The 13,396-nt window shown below is 39.9% G+C and overlaps 1 protein-coding gene across 1 annotated transcript in view; it reads right to left on the bottom strand.

Moving 5' to 3' along the window:
• The window catches only part of LOC306945115 (dynein axonemal heavy chain 5-like), a gene marked incomplete at both ends in the record, with an annotated part of 145,964 nt that extends 134,356 nt beyond the window's left edge, over positions 1 to 11,608 (bottom strand). Inside the window, 7 exons of the mRNA XM_079533823.1 lie at positions 1,171 to 1,272; positions 3,286 to 3,357; positions 5,337 to 5,423; positions 7,368 to 7,442; positions 7,541 to 7,729; positions 9,769 to 9,869; positions 11,446 to 11,608. Coding sequence (XP_079389949.1) covers positions 1,171 to 1,272; positions 3,286 to 3,357; positions 5,337 to 5,423; positions 7,368 to 7,442; positions 7,541 to 7,729; positions 9,769 to 9,869; positions 11,446 to 11,608 — 789 coding nt within the window. The remainder of the gene's footprint in view (positions 1 to 1,170; positions 1,273 to 3,285; positions 3,358 to 5,336; positions 5,424 to 7,367; positions 7,443 to 7,540; positions 7,730 to 9,768; positions 9,870 to 11,445) is intronic.
• Between the last annotated feature and the right edge of the window lie 1,788 nt (positions 11,609 to 13,396).

Below are 13,396 nucleotides of genomic sequence, written 5' to 3'. Positions count from 1 at the left end.
GTGTCTAGTAAGATGCTGTATTTTGGTTTTAGGAGAAAAACAATGTTGATAACACACTGATGTTTCTGTTAAGCAGTGTTGAACAGAGCCAAGGCCACTCACAGTGAAGGGCCCAAGGAGCTGAGAGGGAGAGAGAACTGGGACAACTGACTTAAATAGGCCAAAGGGATAGTCCATACCATATGACACCATGTGAAAGGAGTTTTGAACAGGGTAGGAGTTCATTTCAATCTCTTCCACTGCTCAGGGGACTAGCTGAGCCATTTACATGTGCATAACATACATACATATACACATTTGTCAAAATTATTATCCTTTTCTTTTTCTCTATCTTAGTAAATAGTTTTATCTCAACACATGAGTTCTACTTTGTTTTCTTTTCAATTCTCTCCTCCATCCCACTGGAAAGGAGGGGAGTGAGCGAATGACTGTGCTGCTGAGCCACCTGATGAGTTAAACCAGACAAGACGACACAAATCAGCATGAGGCTCTCAAAAAGTAAAAGACATCTCCATGTTCTCACACTCGATCTTCTTTATTGTTTTTCCCCACTCTGATTTGGCAACTTCTAAACAGAGATAATAGATTTTAATCTCCCTTATTACTCCAGGCTTTGAGAAAATGCGAGCATAAACTAATAGGATTTGACACTACCATTCTCAAAAGACACTGAGGTTTATTCCATTTTTTACTTCTGAACGCGTACCTCTAGAAGAAACAGAACCAACTGTGATGTTCTGCAAGCTCCATTAAAAAAAGGACAACTAAATGATGCTGAATAACCTGGCTGCAAAAGCGCATCCTGTCTACTCTCTGGGATAAAACTATGGACAGATCTTTAGTTCTACCAGAAGGACTTGGCACTTCTTTCAATCCAAGCTTAATACAATTAGAATTAAATGATCACAGTTTTGCCTTCAAATGGAATGGCTGTTATACCATTTTCTACTTTGTCATGAGCATTGCAACTGCTGCTATTACTTGAAAATAAGCAATAACTATATGAATTTCAAACACTTATACACAAATTGCATGACTCTCATAAAGGCCTATATTTGACTTGCATATTTTTATGGCCAGCTTTTTGTTCATCAGATGCACAACGTACAGCAGTCACTTACCTTAATTCCAAAAGTTCTTGAGAAAAACAAAATCTATCTATTTGATTACCTGTTGGGATTTAAGCGCTGGTATCATGATCAGGGACAGGAACAATTCCAGACCCTGAAGGATATTTCCATTAGAACAATCGAAGGTGCCAAAATTCACCTCCTTTGGAAAGAAACAAAAGGTAATAAAATGGACGTAAACTTTTACATTATACTATTTCAGTAAAATTCAATACAGATATAGCTCATAACTTCCAACATTTCATGAGGACACTGACCCCGATACAGAATTTGCTTTTGCTACTGATTAAAATTCAGCTGGAAATTCTAGGACTTGCCATACTCACCAGAAAAATCCGTCTCATATTGTAGCAAATACTTCAGTAACCAGTTAAGATTAACCACTTAATATCAATACATTAAGACAATTTTATGTCTATATTTCTCCAGTAGAGGAATGGCTTCCATCTATCATAAGCATCTAAAAATTGCATGCCTTCCTAGTGTTATTCATTTATGGACTAGTTGGCTATTCTGTTACTGCCATTTTGCCTAAATAATGCATATACATTCTGAACCCGGACCATGAGCTCTTTACCACCCATACTGTCTAGCTATTGTGGCTCTGTGTGTATTTCTTATTAGCAGAAAGGGAGTTGCATTCAAAACTTCCAAACTGCACATACATAGAATTTTTTTGGCTTCATCATAATGAAAGCTTCACTGATCTGGAGAGAATATTCAGTAGTGTCTTGGAAGCTTCTACTCCCAACCTTTTCCTGTGCAAAGACAGCAATTCTTAAGTGTTTTTGGAATGCCAAGTGCAAATGAATTTCTGGATAGGATTTGGAACAAAAGATTCAGCTATTTCTCTTGAGAAATAGGAGGGGGGAATCCTTCTATTTCTGTGACTCTGAGATTCCCTTTTCAAATATTTCTACGCAGCTCTGCAAGACAAACCAAAATTAGCCAAACCAGTCTGAGCCCCAAGCTTCATCAATGTGAAAACTGGCTGACTTAAAAGTACAGTTGTTTTATCTTCTGTGCCTTCTGAAAATTTTGCCTTACCTGCAGAATCAAGTTTGACATCCCCTGCCAAAAAAAGGTGACCACAAGAAAACCAGAGAGAATGCACCAAGGCAATTAATTGAGTTCAAACAACCATTAGCACAGGTACCCAACTGAAGTAGGACTTACAGAGCCAGAGAATAGGAACCTTACAAACTACTCCAGCACTTCTGGATCGGGTATTTGTAAAACCACTGCTACAAAGCACACAGTCAGGAACTGAAGTACTAATTTCCATGACTGTAAGTGAAAAACATTTGTTACTACTTTTGACTGCTCAAATAGAACACATTAACCTATTAGTGAAGAATAAAAAGAAAATATCTGTATTACTAAAAACAGTGCATGAATATTTTTGAAAAGATAATTTCAGGGTTATCACATTTTCCTCTTTCATGTCTACTTTTTAGAATTATAGAATGGCCTGGGTTTAAAAGAACTACAATGATCATCTAGTTTCAACCCCCCTGCTATGTGCAGGGTCACCAACCACCAGACCAGGCTGCCCAGAGCCACATCCAGCCTTGAATGCCTCCAGAAATGGAGTACCCACAACCTCCTTGGGCAACATGGATGGATCCCCTTCACGAAAAAATACAGCAACTATTTCCCGTGAAAACATATATCTCTGAAAGCAATAAAAGGTTGTTCTGGTACTTTTCTTATACTCTAATAAAGCTATTAGGGACAGAAAAACCTTTCTTTAATTTCAAGGATGAATGTTATTTTACATATTTTAGAAGACAGAGCTATTTAAATATGGCACATCCAAAATTCAGGTTTGTTCATTATCAGAAAATTTCTGTATCAAGGACTACATTCCTTGCCTCTAATAAATTTATTTTTCATGGTACATTAATAATGAATTTTTATTATTTAAATTTGTTTTTAATAATATTGCAGATAGATAGCTACTTTTGTAATTACTAGAACATTACTTAATCACAAATACATTTTTGATGAAAAGAAACTTTTGTTAAAAACACAACTAAGCATGTTCATGAAAACACTCCCCATTTCCTTTTCTGATTCCAGTAGAACTAGTGGAGTTGAGCAAAGATTTAAGAATTCTAAGTGCACTGCAAACACTGCAAGATTTTTGACTGACCTGGCAAACATTTGATGCGGTTATAACTTTATCTGACATCCTTAGGAAAAATGCACAGATTCCTGTAAAGTTCTGTGAAAAGCACAAAATACATAAAGATAAAAAGAATACACATTTACAGCAAAAGTAATCTACTTAATAACATGTTGAAAACAAAATTCAGAATATATATATATTACTGAAAAAAGTAGTGAACTGTTTGTAAGATATTTAAGCACATCAGAAACACCCCTCTGGACTGAGCAGTCCAATATCACACCTCTGACGGGAAAATGCAGTTTAGGGAAAGCATGCGAGCGATGCTACTTCCTGTGCTCTGTTCCCTCACATTCACATTCCCTCACCACCTGCAATACATGTCTGAGAGCTGCTGGATAACTTGCTGGATAGCTGTCTAGTCATTTTAGCATCCATTTATGGACCTATCCATGATACTGTCTAATCCTTTTTTGATTCTGTTGACATAAGTTCAGTGAAGAAAACGAAATATATACTCAGCTTTCAAATATTTAGAATTCATTTCATACATACTTAGACCAGAATGAACCATCTTAAAAGGATGTTTTTCTTTTTTTTTTTTTTTATTAACTGAAAGATTATTCAAAACTTCTGATCGAAATATTTTAAACAAATTTTCATCCTTTCTTTTTTTTAAATGGACTGCAGTAATGTAAGTTTCAAGTCAGCTCTGCAAACCACGCTTATTTTTAGTCTATTAATTAAAATAACTAAAAAAAATTGAAAAGCCTTTCCAATTGACTCAGCTCACAAATTGTTCAAAAGAACAAATAGTCCTATTTACAACAAATACAATTCAATTGTACAATGTAAGGTGTATTATTCTTTGCTGTACACTGCTTTTACACAATACCATCATGCTGGACAGTATGGGCACGTGCAAACAGAACATCAAATGCTTTCTACTGGAAAAAAGAGAATTCATAAAAATATAATTTTGTGCAGGAAAATATCAACTTTGGCCAAAAATTCTATTTTTCAGTAAGAAATCTCAAACAGAAACTTAGTGCCACTGAAGCTTAAAATCTAGCCTTTTTCAATCTATTCATGAATTGGAGAAAAAAAAAAAAAAGCCATTTCTCATTTTCATTTTTTATTATTTTTATTATCCTTTTTATGGTTAAGCAATGAAAACTCTCCAGGCTTCCAGAGTGCAATACTGACATAGTTCTCTTGATGATAGTTTACTTCAAAAATAGAAAAATTCATCCACGTCTCATGATTATTTTTTTATTCTTCACTTCCTGTGAAAAATGGCAAAGAAGCTCTCACACAGCAATACCAGAGAGTAATGCTTTCATACTTTCCCATTCTCCAGACAGTTCCCTCCCTAATCCTCTGAAAGCAGGAAAGAATTCTGCAGCTGTCCTTTATAACAAACATGTTAACAATGTCAGTGCAAGCACAATGAGAAAACAAAACCAAAAAATCATTTCAATGCCTTATTCAAAAAAAATTGAAGATGGTACACCTAATTGCCCCCAGAAGAAATCAACAGAAAGAAAATAAATTCAAAATCTTAATGACACTCCTGAATAATACTTCAACATTACATAAGGATGTAGTTATAAGAACTAGAATTAAATAAAGGAATTAATAAATATATTTTTGGAGCAATGGGCAGTATTATTATGTTCTATTAAGATAAAGGAATAACACCATTGCCAGAAGAAACCACTGCTATAGCACAAATACAAGGAAATACAAAAACACTAAAGACGTGGGATGCCACGTTAGACAGGCCAACAAAAATGTTGAGACTTACAATTTTTAACAAGGTTTTATTTTATTATAAGACTTTCTCTCTTATCAGACAGCAAAATCCACCAATCTCCACTTCTTTCCAGATCAGATTCATTACCGTTAAATTCCAATCTCAGTTCAAGAAACATGGGAAGAACGTGGACTAAGTTCTTGAATACTAAACGTGAGTTATAAAACATTGCTTTAACGCTGCACAACTGTTACAGTACTCTTTTTCCTCCGCTCCATTTTCCTTTGCAAACATCAACTAAGAAATTTTTCAACCATACCTCTGTAGAACCCGTGGTAAGAAATAACTTCTTCTGAAGGAAACTGTTGGTTGATCCATCTGACCTCAATGAAGCATTTGATGTTTGCTGGCAATTGAATTATAAATACAAGGTTAATACAATAAAAACTACCCTTATAGACATACATTATCATATTTGAATATGTGAATAACAACTAAGCACATCGTGAATCAGTAATATCCAGGTAGAAATTGCAAAGTCGGATTTATTTGGGGAATAAGCCAATTAATTAATTTGACTGTACCCAGTAAACAGTTTCCTCATCTTGTTATTTCAGAAAAAAATTGAAGAATAATGAAGAAAAAAAAAAAAAAAAAAAAAAATCAGAAAATATGTAATGCAAATGAATATTAAGTGCTTAATGGAGCCATTTCTTCTTTGAAAACAAATGAGATGTCGCACAGAAAGTGTCATGTGACTAGTCTGCAAAGTCCAACTCCATCAGTTGGATCCTGCCAACAACATGGATAAATTTTGTTTTATGCCCATATCTCTAATCACGTATCACACTGAAAAACTTTCTTTCAGAGAAGCCTTGCCTCTCATTCTCCTCCACTGAGACATCCCTCTTCATTACAACCTCCTCTCTCTGAAGCAACAAAAACATGTAAGCCTGATCAAGACCTACTTCCCTCTCAGTTTCTGACACAGACATAAATAGAAAATAATTTGTGGAACCATTCAAGAATAGAAGAGAAAATCATGTGAAAATGGCTTGTGAACACCTCTTTTCCAAGTTTGAGGAGAGAACTCTTCCTAAAAAGTCAAACTTTCAGTTCCTGCTGGACCAAATTACATGAGGTATGACATACATCACCCTCAACACCAAATCATATTTTCTTACCACTATGCACAGTCTCAAAAAAAAAAAAAAAACCTATTAAATGCAGAAATGAAAAATTTCATTTAAGCCATGTTGGACACTTATTTCTGCCTTGTCAGCTACAGAAAATGCTTTCAAGATCTTAGTTTCATCATGACTCAAGTCAGAAGAATGTGTTCATCCCAGAGGCGTGCATATGCAGTCCCAGTGAAATGAAAAACTGTTTTTGACAACTGAGCTGATTCTGTACTTTGCAAAGTCTCTAGACAATTCCAGTAATTTTCAGAAAAATAGCTTACAATGAATGTGTAATTCCTTCTTGCACTTAAAAGAATCAGGCACTAAACATCAGTTTTTCTCCCTAACAATCCTAAGATACCATCTTCACCCATTAGTCCATCATAACATAGTTCCTCAGTGGCATAACCAGAAAGAATTGTGGTAGGACTTCAGCAGTTCAGGGAGCTCACTACAGTCACATTAGGCAATTTCAAGATCATTTAGCACCTTCTCATATCACATGCTCAGTGGAAGTTGAACATATGATTTTGGGTTTTATGAACAGGCTCCTCAAAATTGAAAGGGAAAGAAATATAGCTTTGGGACCACAACTACCATATTTTTATTTATCATTTTCCAAGCTTAACATTCTTCTCCAAAGCATGAGACAGACCAGAATATGAAGAAACCTTAATCTAGAAAGAAATTTTTCTCCTTCTTGAATCCGTGCTTTACCACAATGGAGTTGGTACAGTTCAAACCAAAGGACAAAGATATTCTTCCTCCAACAGTTCCCCATTCCTCTAATACTTACATCAGCCCATTTAGTCCTTTTAAACTCTGAACACTGTGCATACTTGACCTCACCTATGTGTTGCTTTTTGTTGTATTTTTTTTTCTTGAAGACTGGATTAATATCTTATTGTCCATTTTTATGTTACTTTTTATGTAAATAAAGACAGTATCAAACAATGCCACAGGGCATTCTCCTGTTTCCATACAAGTCAAGATGGCAGTGTCTGAAGAATGGGATTCAAGTTATTTTCCATTTTCTTTGGCATAAAGAAAAAAAAAAAGTTGCTGAAAGTTTGCTAGGATTTCCTTTATTTTGCCACAGTTATGTGATTTAAAAAAAAAAAAAAAAAAAAAAAAAAGCTATTTTTGCAGAAGTGATAATAGAAACATACCTGCAAAACATCTTGGTAAAAGAACAGTAACTTTTTAAGTCCATTAGGAGCAAAGAATTGTTCTATAAGTTGAAACTAAAAACAAAATTACAACAGCATTAATTGTGAGGCAGTTTCAAAGAACTGGAAAATTTGGAAAGGTATTTAATAATTTAATGATAATAAATATTTACCTTGTCATCAGAAATAATGGCCTCCTCCACTTGCTGCTCATTTAAGTCTATTCCATCTGATAACTTTGATATCAAATACTTGTATCTTTCATCTATCTGAGATCTTCTCTCGTCTTTCGCGACTTTAGCTTGCTTAGCTAGCTCTTTCCTAGTTTCACTGGAAAGCACTATACTTTTCTTACCAGTTGTCTAGAAAATAAAAGTTTGTTACAGACAGATCATTTTTCCCCACAGTTATTTTATATTGCATTTAAGGATTGTATTTTTTACTGTTAATCTTTAAGGTGTTTTCATAACTACTTCAAGCAGGACCATGGAAAGATTGTATCAAAAGAAAAGAAAGCAAAAATAAAAATCACTATTACTTATTACAAAACACTAACAATTAACTTGTTAGTTCAAAATTGCTTCCCAGCATAAAGCAGTTACCATAGAAACTTCAGAACAGGACCTCAGAATCAGATACGGAGCCTGGCACTGTAATGGCTCTTATTTCAAATCGCAGCTTTATGAATCTAGCTTTCAAACTTCTAAATGTCCATACTCCAAATCTGGGACCAGATCCATTACTACCCTCTCAGCATTTTAACATACAGTATCAAGGTATTATCTCAGTGGAAAAGATAATAAAACAAATCCACCATAGAATCAGTCACCACTGGAACAAATAAATAATTGATATTTAATATGCAAGTCATATATAGGAAGTAGAAAAGTGGTAAAGAAGAAAATTTATGTAGACAAAAGGTTTTTTAAAGTCTTCTAACGATGTAAGCAGACTAATTATGTTAACTAATATTTTTAAGTAATCTTTAAGTAATCTAATATTTTTAGGTAATCTTCAGAAGCGGTACAGAGAAGAAAAGATTTGGGTCAAAAAGTCACCAGGCTAAGGATTCCTCTTTACACATAGCTCTCAGTAATGTAAGTGCCTGGAACACCTAGAGGGTTCCTATAACTCACGATTTTTAATGGAGAAAAACAATGATAAATTACTTCACCTTTCCAGTACTCTCAATTAGGAACAGCAGTTGAACAATCCTCTTTTAGAACAGAATTGTTTGTAATCAAACAAACCCAACAAAAAAACCCACCCAAGTATCAGTAGCTGTTGGTCAGTACCATTCTCATGTTTATATAAGACCCACCGTTTCTGACTCAGAGTTCCTTCTTCTTCTATACAGATCCCTGTTATATATGTCAGTCTCTTATAATCTCTGGGCCCCATGCTAACAGCTGGATCTCTTGTGTATGCCTTTCTTGAGGCAGTATTCAGTTTCTCTTTCCCCCAGGTCAAATGTAATTCAGCAAAAGCCAAAAAACTCCCACATTATAGAATGTAAAACTATTAGAGATAACAAGGATTTACATTCTTATTGTTGTTAAATCTCTATAAGCATTACAGCAATACAGCTTTTACTTTCTCTGGTGGCAATTTCTTTCCTATTTGCATCTTAGTAAGGATACTAGAAGCCAAATACTAAATGTAATTTCTTCTGTGCTGTTTCATCAAGAGTACAAGATGACCAAACTTAATTTAACAAATGCTGCCTTGGTGTCTGAGGCAGAGGAGCACAAGGGAAAGAAAACACAGTGTTCTGACAGTGTTGCAGGAGGAGAAAAAAAAAAAAAGAAAAAAAAACCTACCACTTTCTAAAACATATTTTACCTCTGATTCACAACTTATGGGAGAAACTCATTTTGATGCAGCATAAAATAAACTAACATTTGTGCCAGACCTTGATTGGATCCAGAAGGAATTAATATAATCTGAATTATTTTAGTTAAATAAGCCTGCTCAGAGCTATGCATCCATAGCAAACAGAGAGAGCTCACAGAAAGACTCAACTCCCTCCACAAATTAAGACAGTTCATTTAAAGTAACATAAGATATTGAGATGCTACAGATATGACATTATTCAAGTATTCTTAACTAATATAAATCTTCATCTTGGCAAAGAAAAGAGATGATGAAAAATTCTATGAAACAAAAGCCCAATAACACACGTTGAGAGCACAGAAAATAAATGGCCTAACACTATATGATTTTGAGTGTTTCTACTTCCTTATAGTCAATAGATGAAGTGAACTCTGTACCATCCAGTACTAGACCAAACTTTGTCTAATTTTGTCAAATTGTGACAATTTCAAGAGCAACTTGTGCAGAAGAAAATTTAACAGGCAAAAGGCAGCTGAGTCACCACCTCTATTAGAATGAATACACTTGCCGGAAGAGCAGAAGCCCAAGATGATCCTGTGATAGCAGATTCTAGTTCAGTGCTCCTTGTCTTCATGACCCCTCTAAGCCTACGATACTTACTTTCGGTGCCTAGGGAAAAAGAAGCAATGTAGAATACATGAGTATTAGTAGAAATCTTTAGAAACTGTTAGGGGAATATCTTTTAATGGCTGTATAATCAATGGATATCAAGATGTTACAATCACAATATAATCAAGAGAGTTAGGCAAAGTGGACAATGATAACAAAAGAGAATAAATGGAAAGCTTACCCTTATGCGGGGCTCACCTACAAAACACCAGAAGAGGCGATCTCCAGAAGAGATCCTTCCCCACTGGTAGCCAGCTCTTAAATAGGTCTAGGAGCCAGGCTCCACCCCTTCCGGCAGCACAGGAGAATTGCCTTCACCTGTGCTCCTCTGGCTGACTCATGGCTCGCCTCAGGTGATCAATCAGAGGTTCAGGCCGTGACCCAGCAGTTCCCATACAATGGCTTACAGCGAGTCACATTATTTATTTTTTCTCAAGTTCTATGTTTTAAATGGTTTCTTCATACAGAAGAATAGGTAGGCAGAATTCTGTGCTCTCCTCAGTGAACAAGCCAGTCATTTCACCGTAGATTATCAAGTTGGGCAGGTATATCTTTCCCTTACTGAATCCACACTAGAACATCAGTCAGCTCCCTCAGTGTTTGTGAGTCCATCCTACCAGAGCCCATGGACTCACTTTTGTTTAGTTTGCTTAAGTATTCCCTGGTCTGGTAGAAGAGGATGAGGTTAGAGAGTTCTTAAGCGAAATGGACATATCTAAGATCACGGGTTACAGCCAGGAATGCTGAAGGAGATGGTGATGTCCTTGAGGAGCCATGCTCAATAATCTTTGAGCTATTCAATCTATTATTACTGCTAATATTTTTTAGAAAAGAGATATCATGCTATATGCCATACTGTATACTATACTATAGCATACTACTAATTTTAATTCCAGAAAATTTGTTCTAATCACATTACTATGATTCAACACTAGGAACTGTGGTAAGGGATTGGAGTTAGCACTGTACTTGGACCTATAAATATAAATATAAGTATATGCATGTGCATGTACTTGCATGTACTTATTCATAAAGCTGAAAAGTGTATGTCGTGGTTCCTACACTGGGACATTCCTAAGAGCATGTATCCACTCAGTGTATGTGAACAACTGATATACATTTAAATACTTCACTAATCAGTTGCTCACATTGTTCCTGGATTTTTTTCCCCTACACGGTAAACAGGAAGTATCATAGAATGGCCTGCGTTAAAAAGGATACAAGGATCATCTAGTTTCAACCCCCCTGCTACGTGCAGGGTCGCCAACCACCAGACCAGGCTGCCCAGAGCCACATCCAGCCTGGCCTTGAATGCCTCCATGGATGGGGCATCCACAACCTCCTTGGGCAACCTGCTCCAGTGTGTCACCACCCTCTGTGTGAAAAACTTCCTCCTAATAGCTAACCTAAACCTCTCCTGTCTCAGTTTAAGACCATTCCCCCTCGTCCTATCACTATCTACCCTTGTCAACAGTCGTTTTTCATTCCTCTTTATACACTCCTTTCAAATACTGGAAGGTCACAATGAGGTCTCCCCCACGCCTTCCACAGTACTTACCGCTGCTCTCTCTCTTACCCTTTTTTAGAGCAATGAGAGGTGGACAGAGTTCAGTGTCAGTTTTGGATGACGGCTGCATTCTCCCCAGTTGCGCTGACTCCTGCTGCGCAGGGAGATCAGGAAAGGAGTGCAGCTCATCTCTCCCCCTGAACTCCGCCTCATTTCCCACAGCCTCCTCCATCTCCACCGCCACTCAACCATTGACCTAAATCAACAAAACAGAAAATGACCCTATAACGTGATACTGTTAACAACCAATCATAGTCAGCACGTGCATCCCTGTTGTAGCATCGCAGAATCACACAGTCGTTAAGGCTCGAAAAGACCTCTAAGGTCACGCAGGCCAAACCCCAACCCACCCGCGCCATGCCCACTGACCACGTCCCTCAGAGCCGCATCCGCACGGCTCCCGAACGCCTCCAGGGACGGTGACCCCCCCACCTCCCTGTGCATCCCGTGCCGCTGCCTCGCTGCTCTATTCTGAGAAGCAACGTTTCGCTCCGCCAATCCCACCTCCGCCGATCCCCCTGCGCCGGGCTGCGTCCTGCCGAGCTCCCTGCTCGGTCTCAGCGCTCGCAGCCTCTCCGGCACTGCCCGCAGCTGCTATGGCAACCCCTACACAAACGCAGCTGCCAGGCTGCGAGTTGCAACGCGTTTGTCCCCGTTTCCCACGAGCTTCTAATTTAACTCCTCTCCTACGCGTTTTGTAGCGTCCCGCGGTGCTGTGCGACACACAGCTCCAGGCAAGCAGCAGCCCCGCGCCTCGGTAGACCCCAGAGCCACCGCGAAAACAGCCAAGAACAATAAAACCGTCTCATGCTGTTGGCTTCTGCATTTAATTTATTGAAGTGATCTGAAAACCACAGGGGCCGCAAAACGCCCCGATAGCCGTTCCCGAAGGATCAGCTCGCAACACCCACCACGCTCCCACCTCCGACCGACAAAACGGCGCAGACGCGGGTGAGGCAGCGCAAGGCGCACGCGTGCCTCCCGCAGAGCGAGGGGAAGCTGTGCGCTCGCCCTGCGCCTGCGTGCTCGCCCGTGACGCCGGGGTCTGGCTCGGCTCATGCGCGCTGCCCGACTGTCACCGCCGTCCCGAGGGGCGGGCTGCCGCGGGCGGGGAGCGGCACCGCGGTCCCGGCGCTGGTGAGCGGCTCGGTGCGAGCGGCGGTCGGAGCCCGGTGACGGAAAGCGGAGGAGGCCGATCCGGGGAGTCGCTGGGGACGGCGGACCAAAGGGGTGCCGAGGGCCCCTCCGGGCCGATGTGGCGCAGGGGGCCGGGGCTGAGGGAGCTCGGCGGGAGGCGGCCGCGGGCTCGTCGGGGCGGGGCTCCGGCCTCCGGGCACCTGCCGGGCTGCGGCAGCCGAGGGGAGCCGGGGCTCGCGGGGTTTCCTGCCGGCTTTGTTTTGAGGGGCTGGGGCTGCGTCCCGCTGAGCCCGCGGCCTGGCCCTGCCCGCTGTGGTTCGGCGCTGGGGCGGAGGGCGCGCGTCTGCTTGCCTGTCTGTGGGGGGTTTTCTTAAAATGCCGGGCTCAGTTTTGTTGGCTCGTGGTGGCTGACAGCCTCTGCGAAGTTGGCACGGTTCCCTGAAGTTTGCTCTTCCTGTGTGAGCGGCTGGAGGTTGTGAAACGGCCCACTTATCTCAGCACGTCACTGTGTAACTGGAAGGTTGTAGCACGCTGTGCTTTCTTCCGTGAGGTGTGCTGGGTGCTGTGTGTGTTAAAGCTGACCTAACTCTGCTCATACTGTTGAGTCAGAGGGCAGTGAGGCGCTGGCACAGCTGCCCAGAGAAGCTGTGGTGTCCCATCCCTGGAGGCGCTCAAGGCCAGAGTGGATGGGGCCCTGGGCAGCTGAGCTTGGGGGGGGGCAACCCTGCTCACGGCACAGGGTGAGGCTGAGTGGGCTTTGAGAGCCCTTCCAACCCAATGATTCTGACAGCCCTTCCTAGTAGGAGGCATTGGGTCAGGCTTT

The sequence above is a fragment of the Tetrao urogallus genome (assembly GCF_951394365.1).
Source record: "Tetrao urogallus genome assembly, chromosome: 3".
NCBI classification, from domain to species: Eukaryota; Metazoa; Chordata; class Aves; order Galliformes; family Phasianidae; genus Tetrao; species Tetrao urogallus.
The sequence above is the reverse complement of the archived record's forward strand: the minus strand, read 5'-3'. Positions and strand labels throughout refer to the sequence as shown.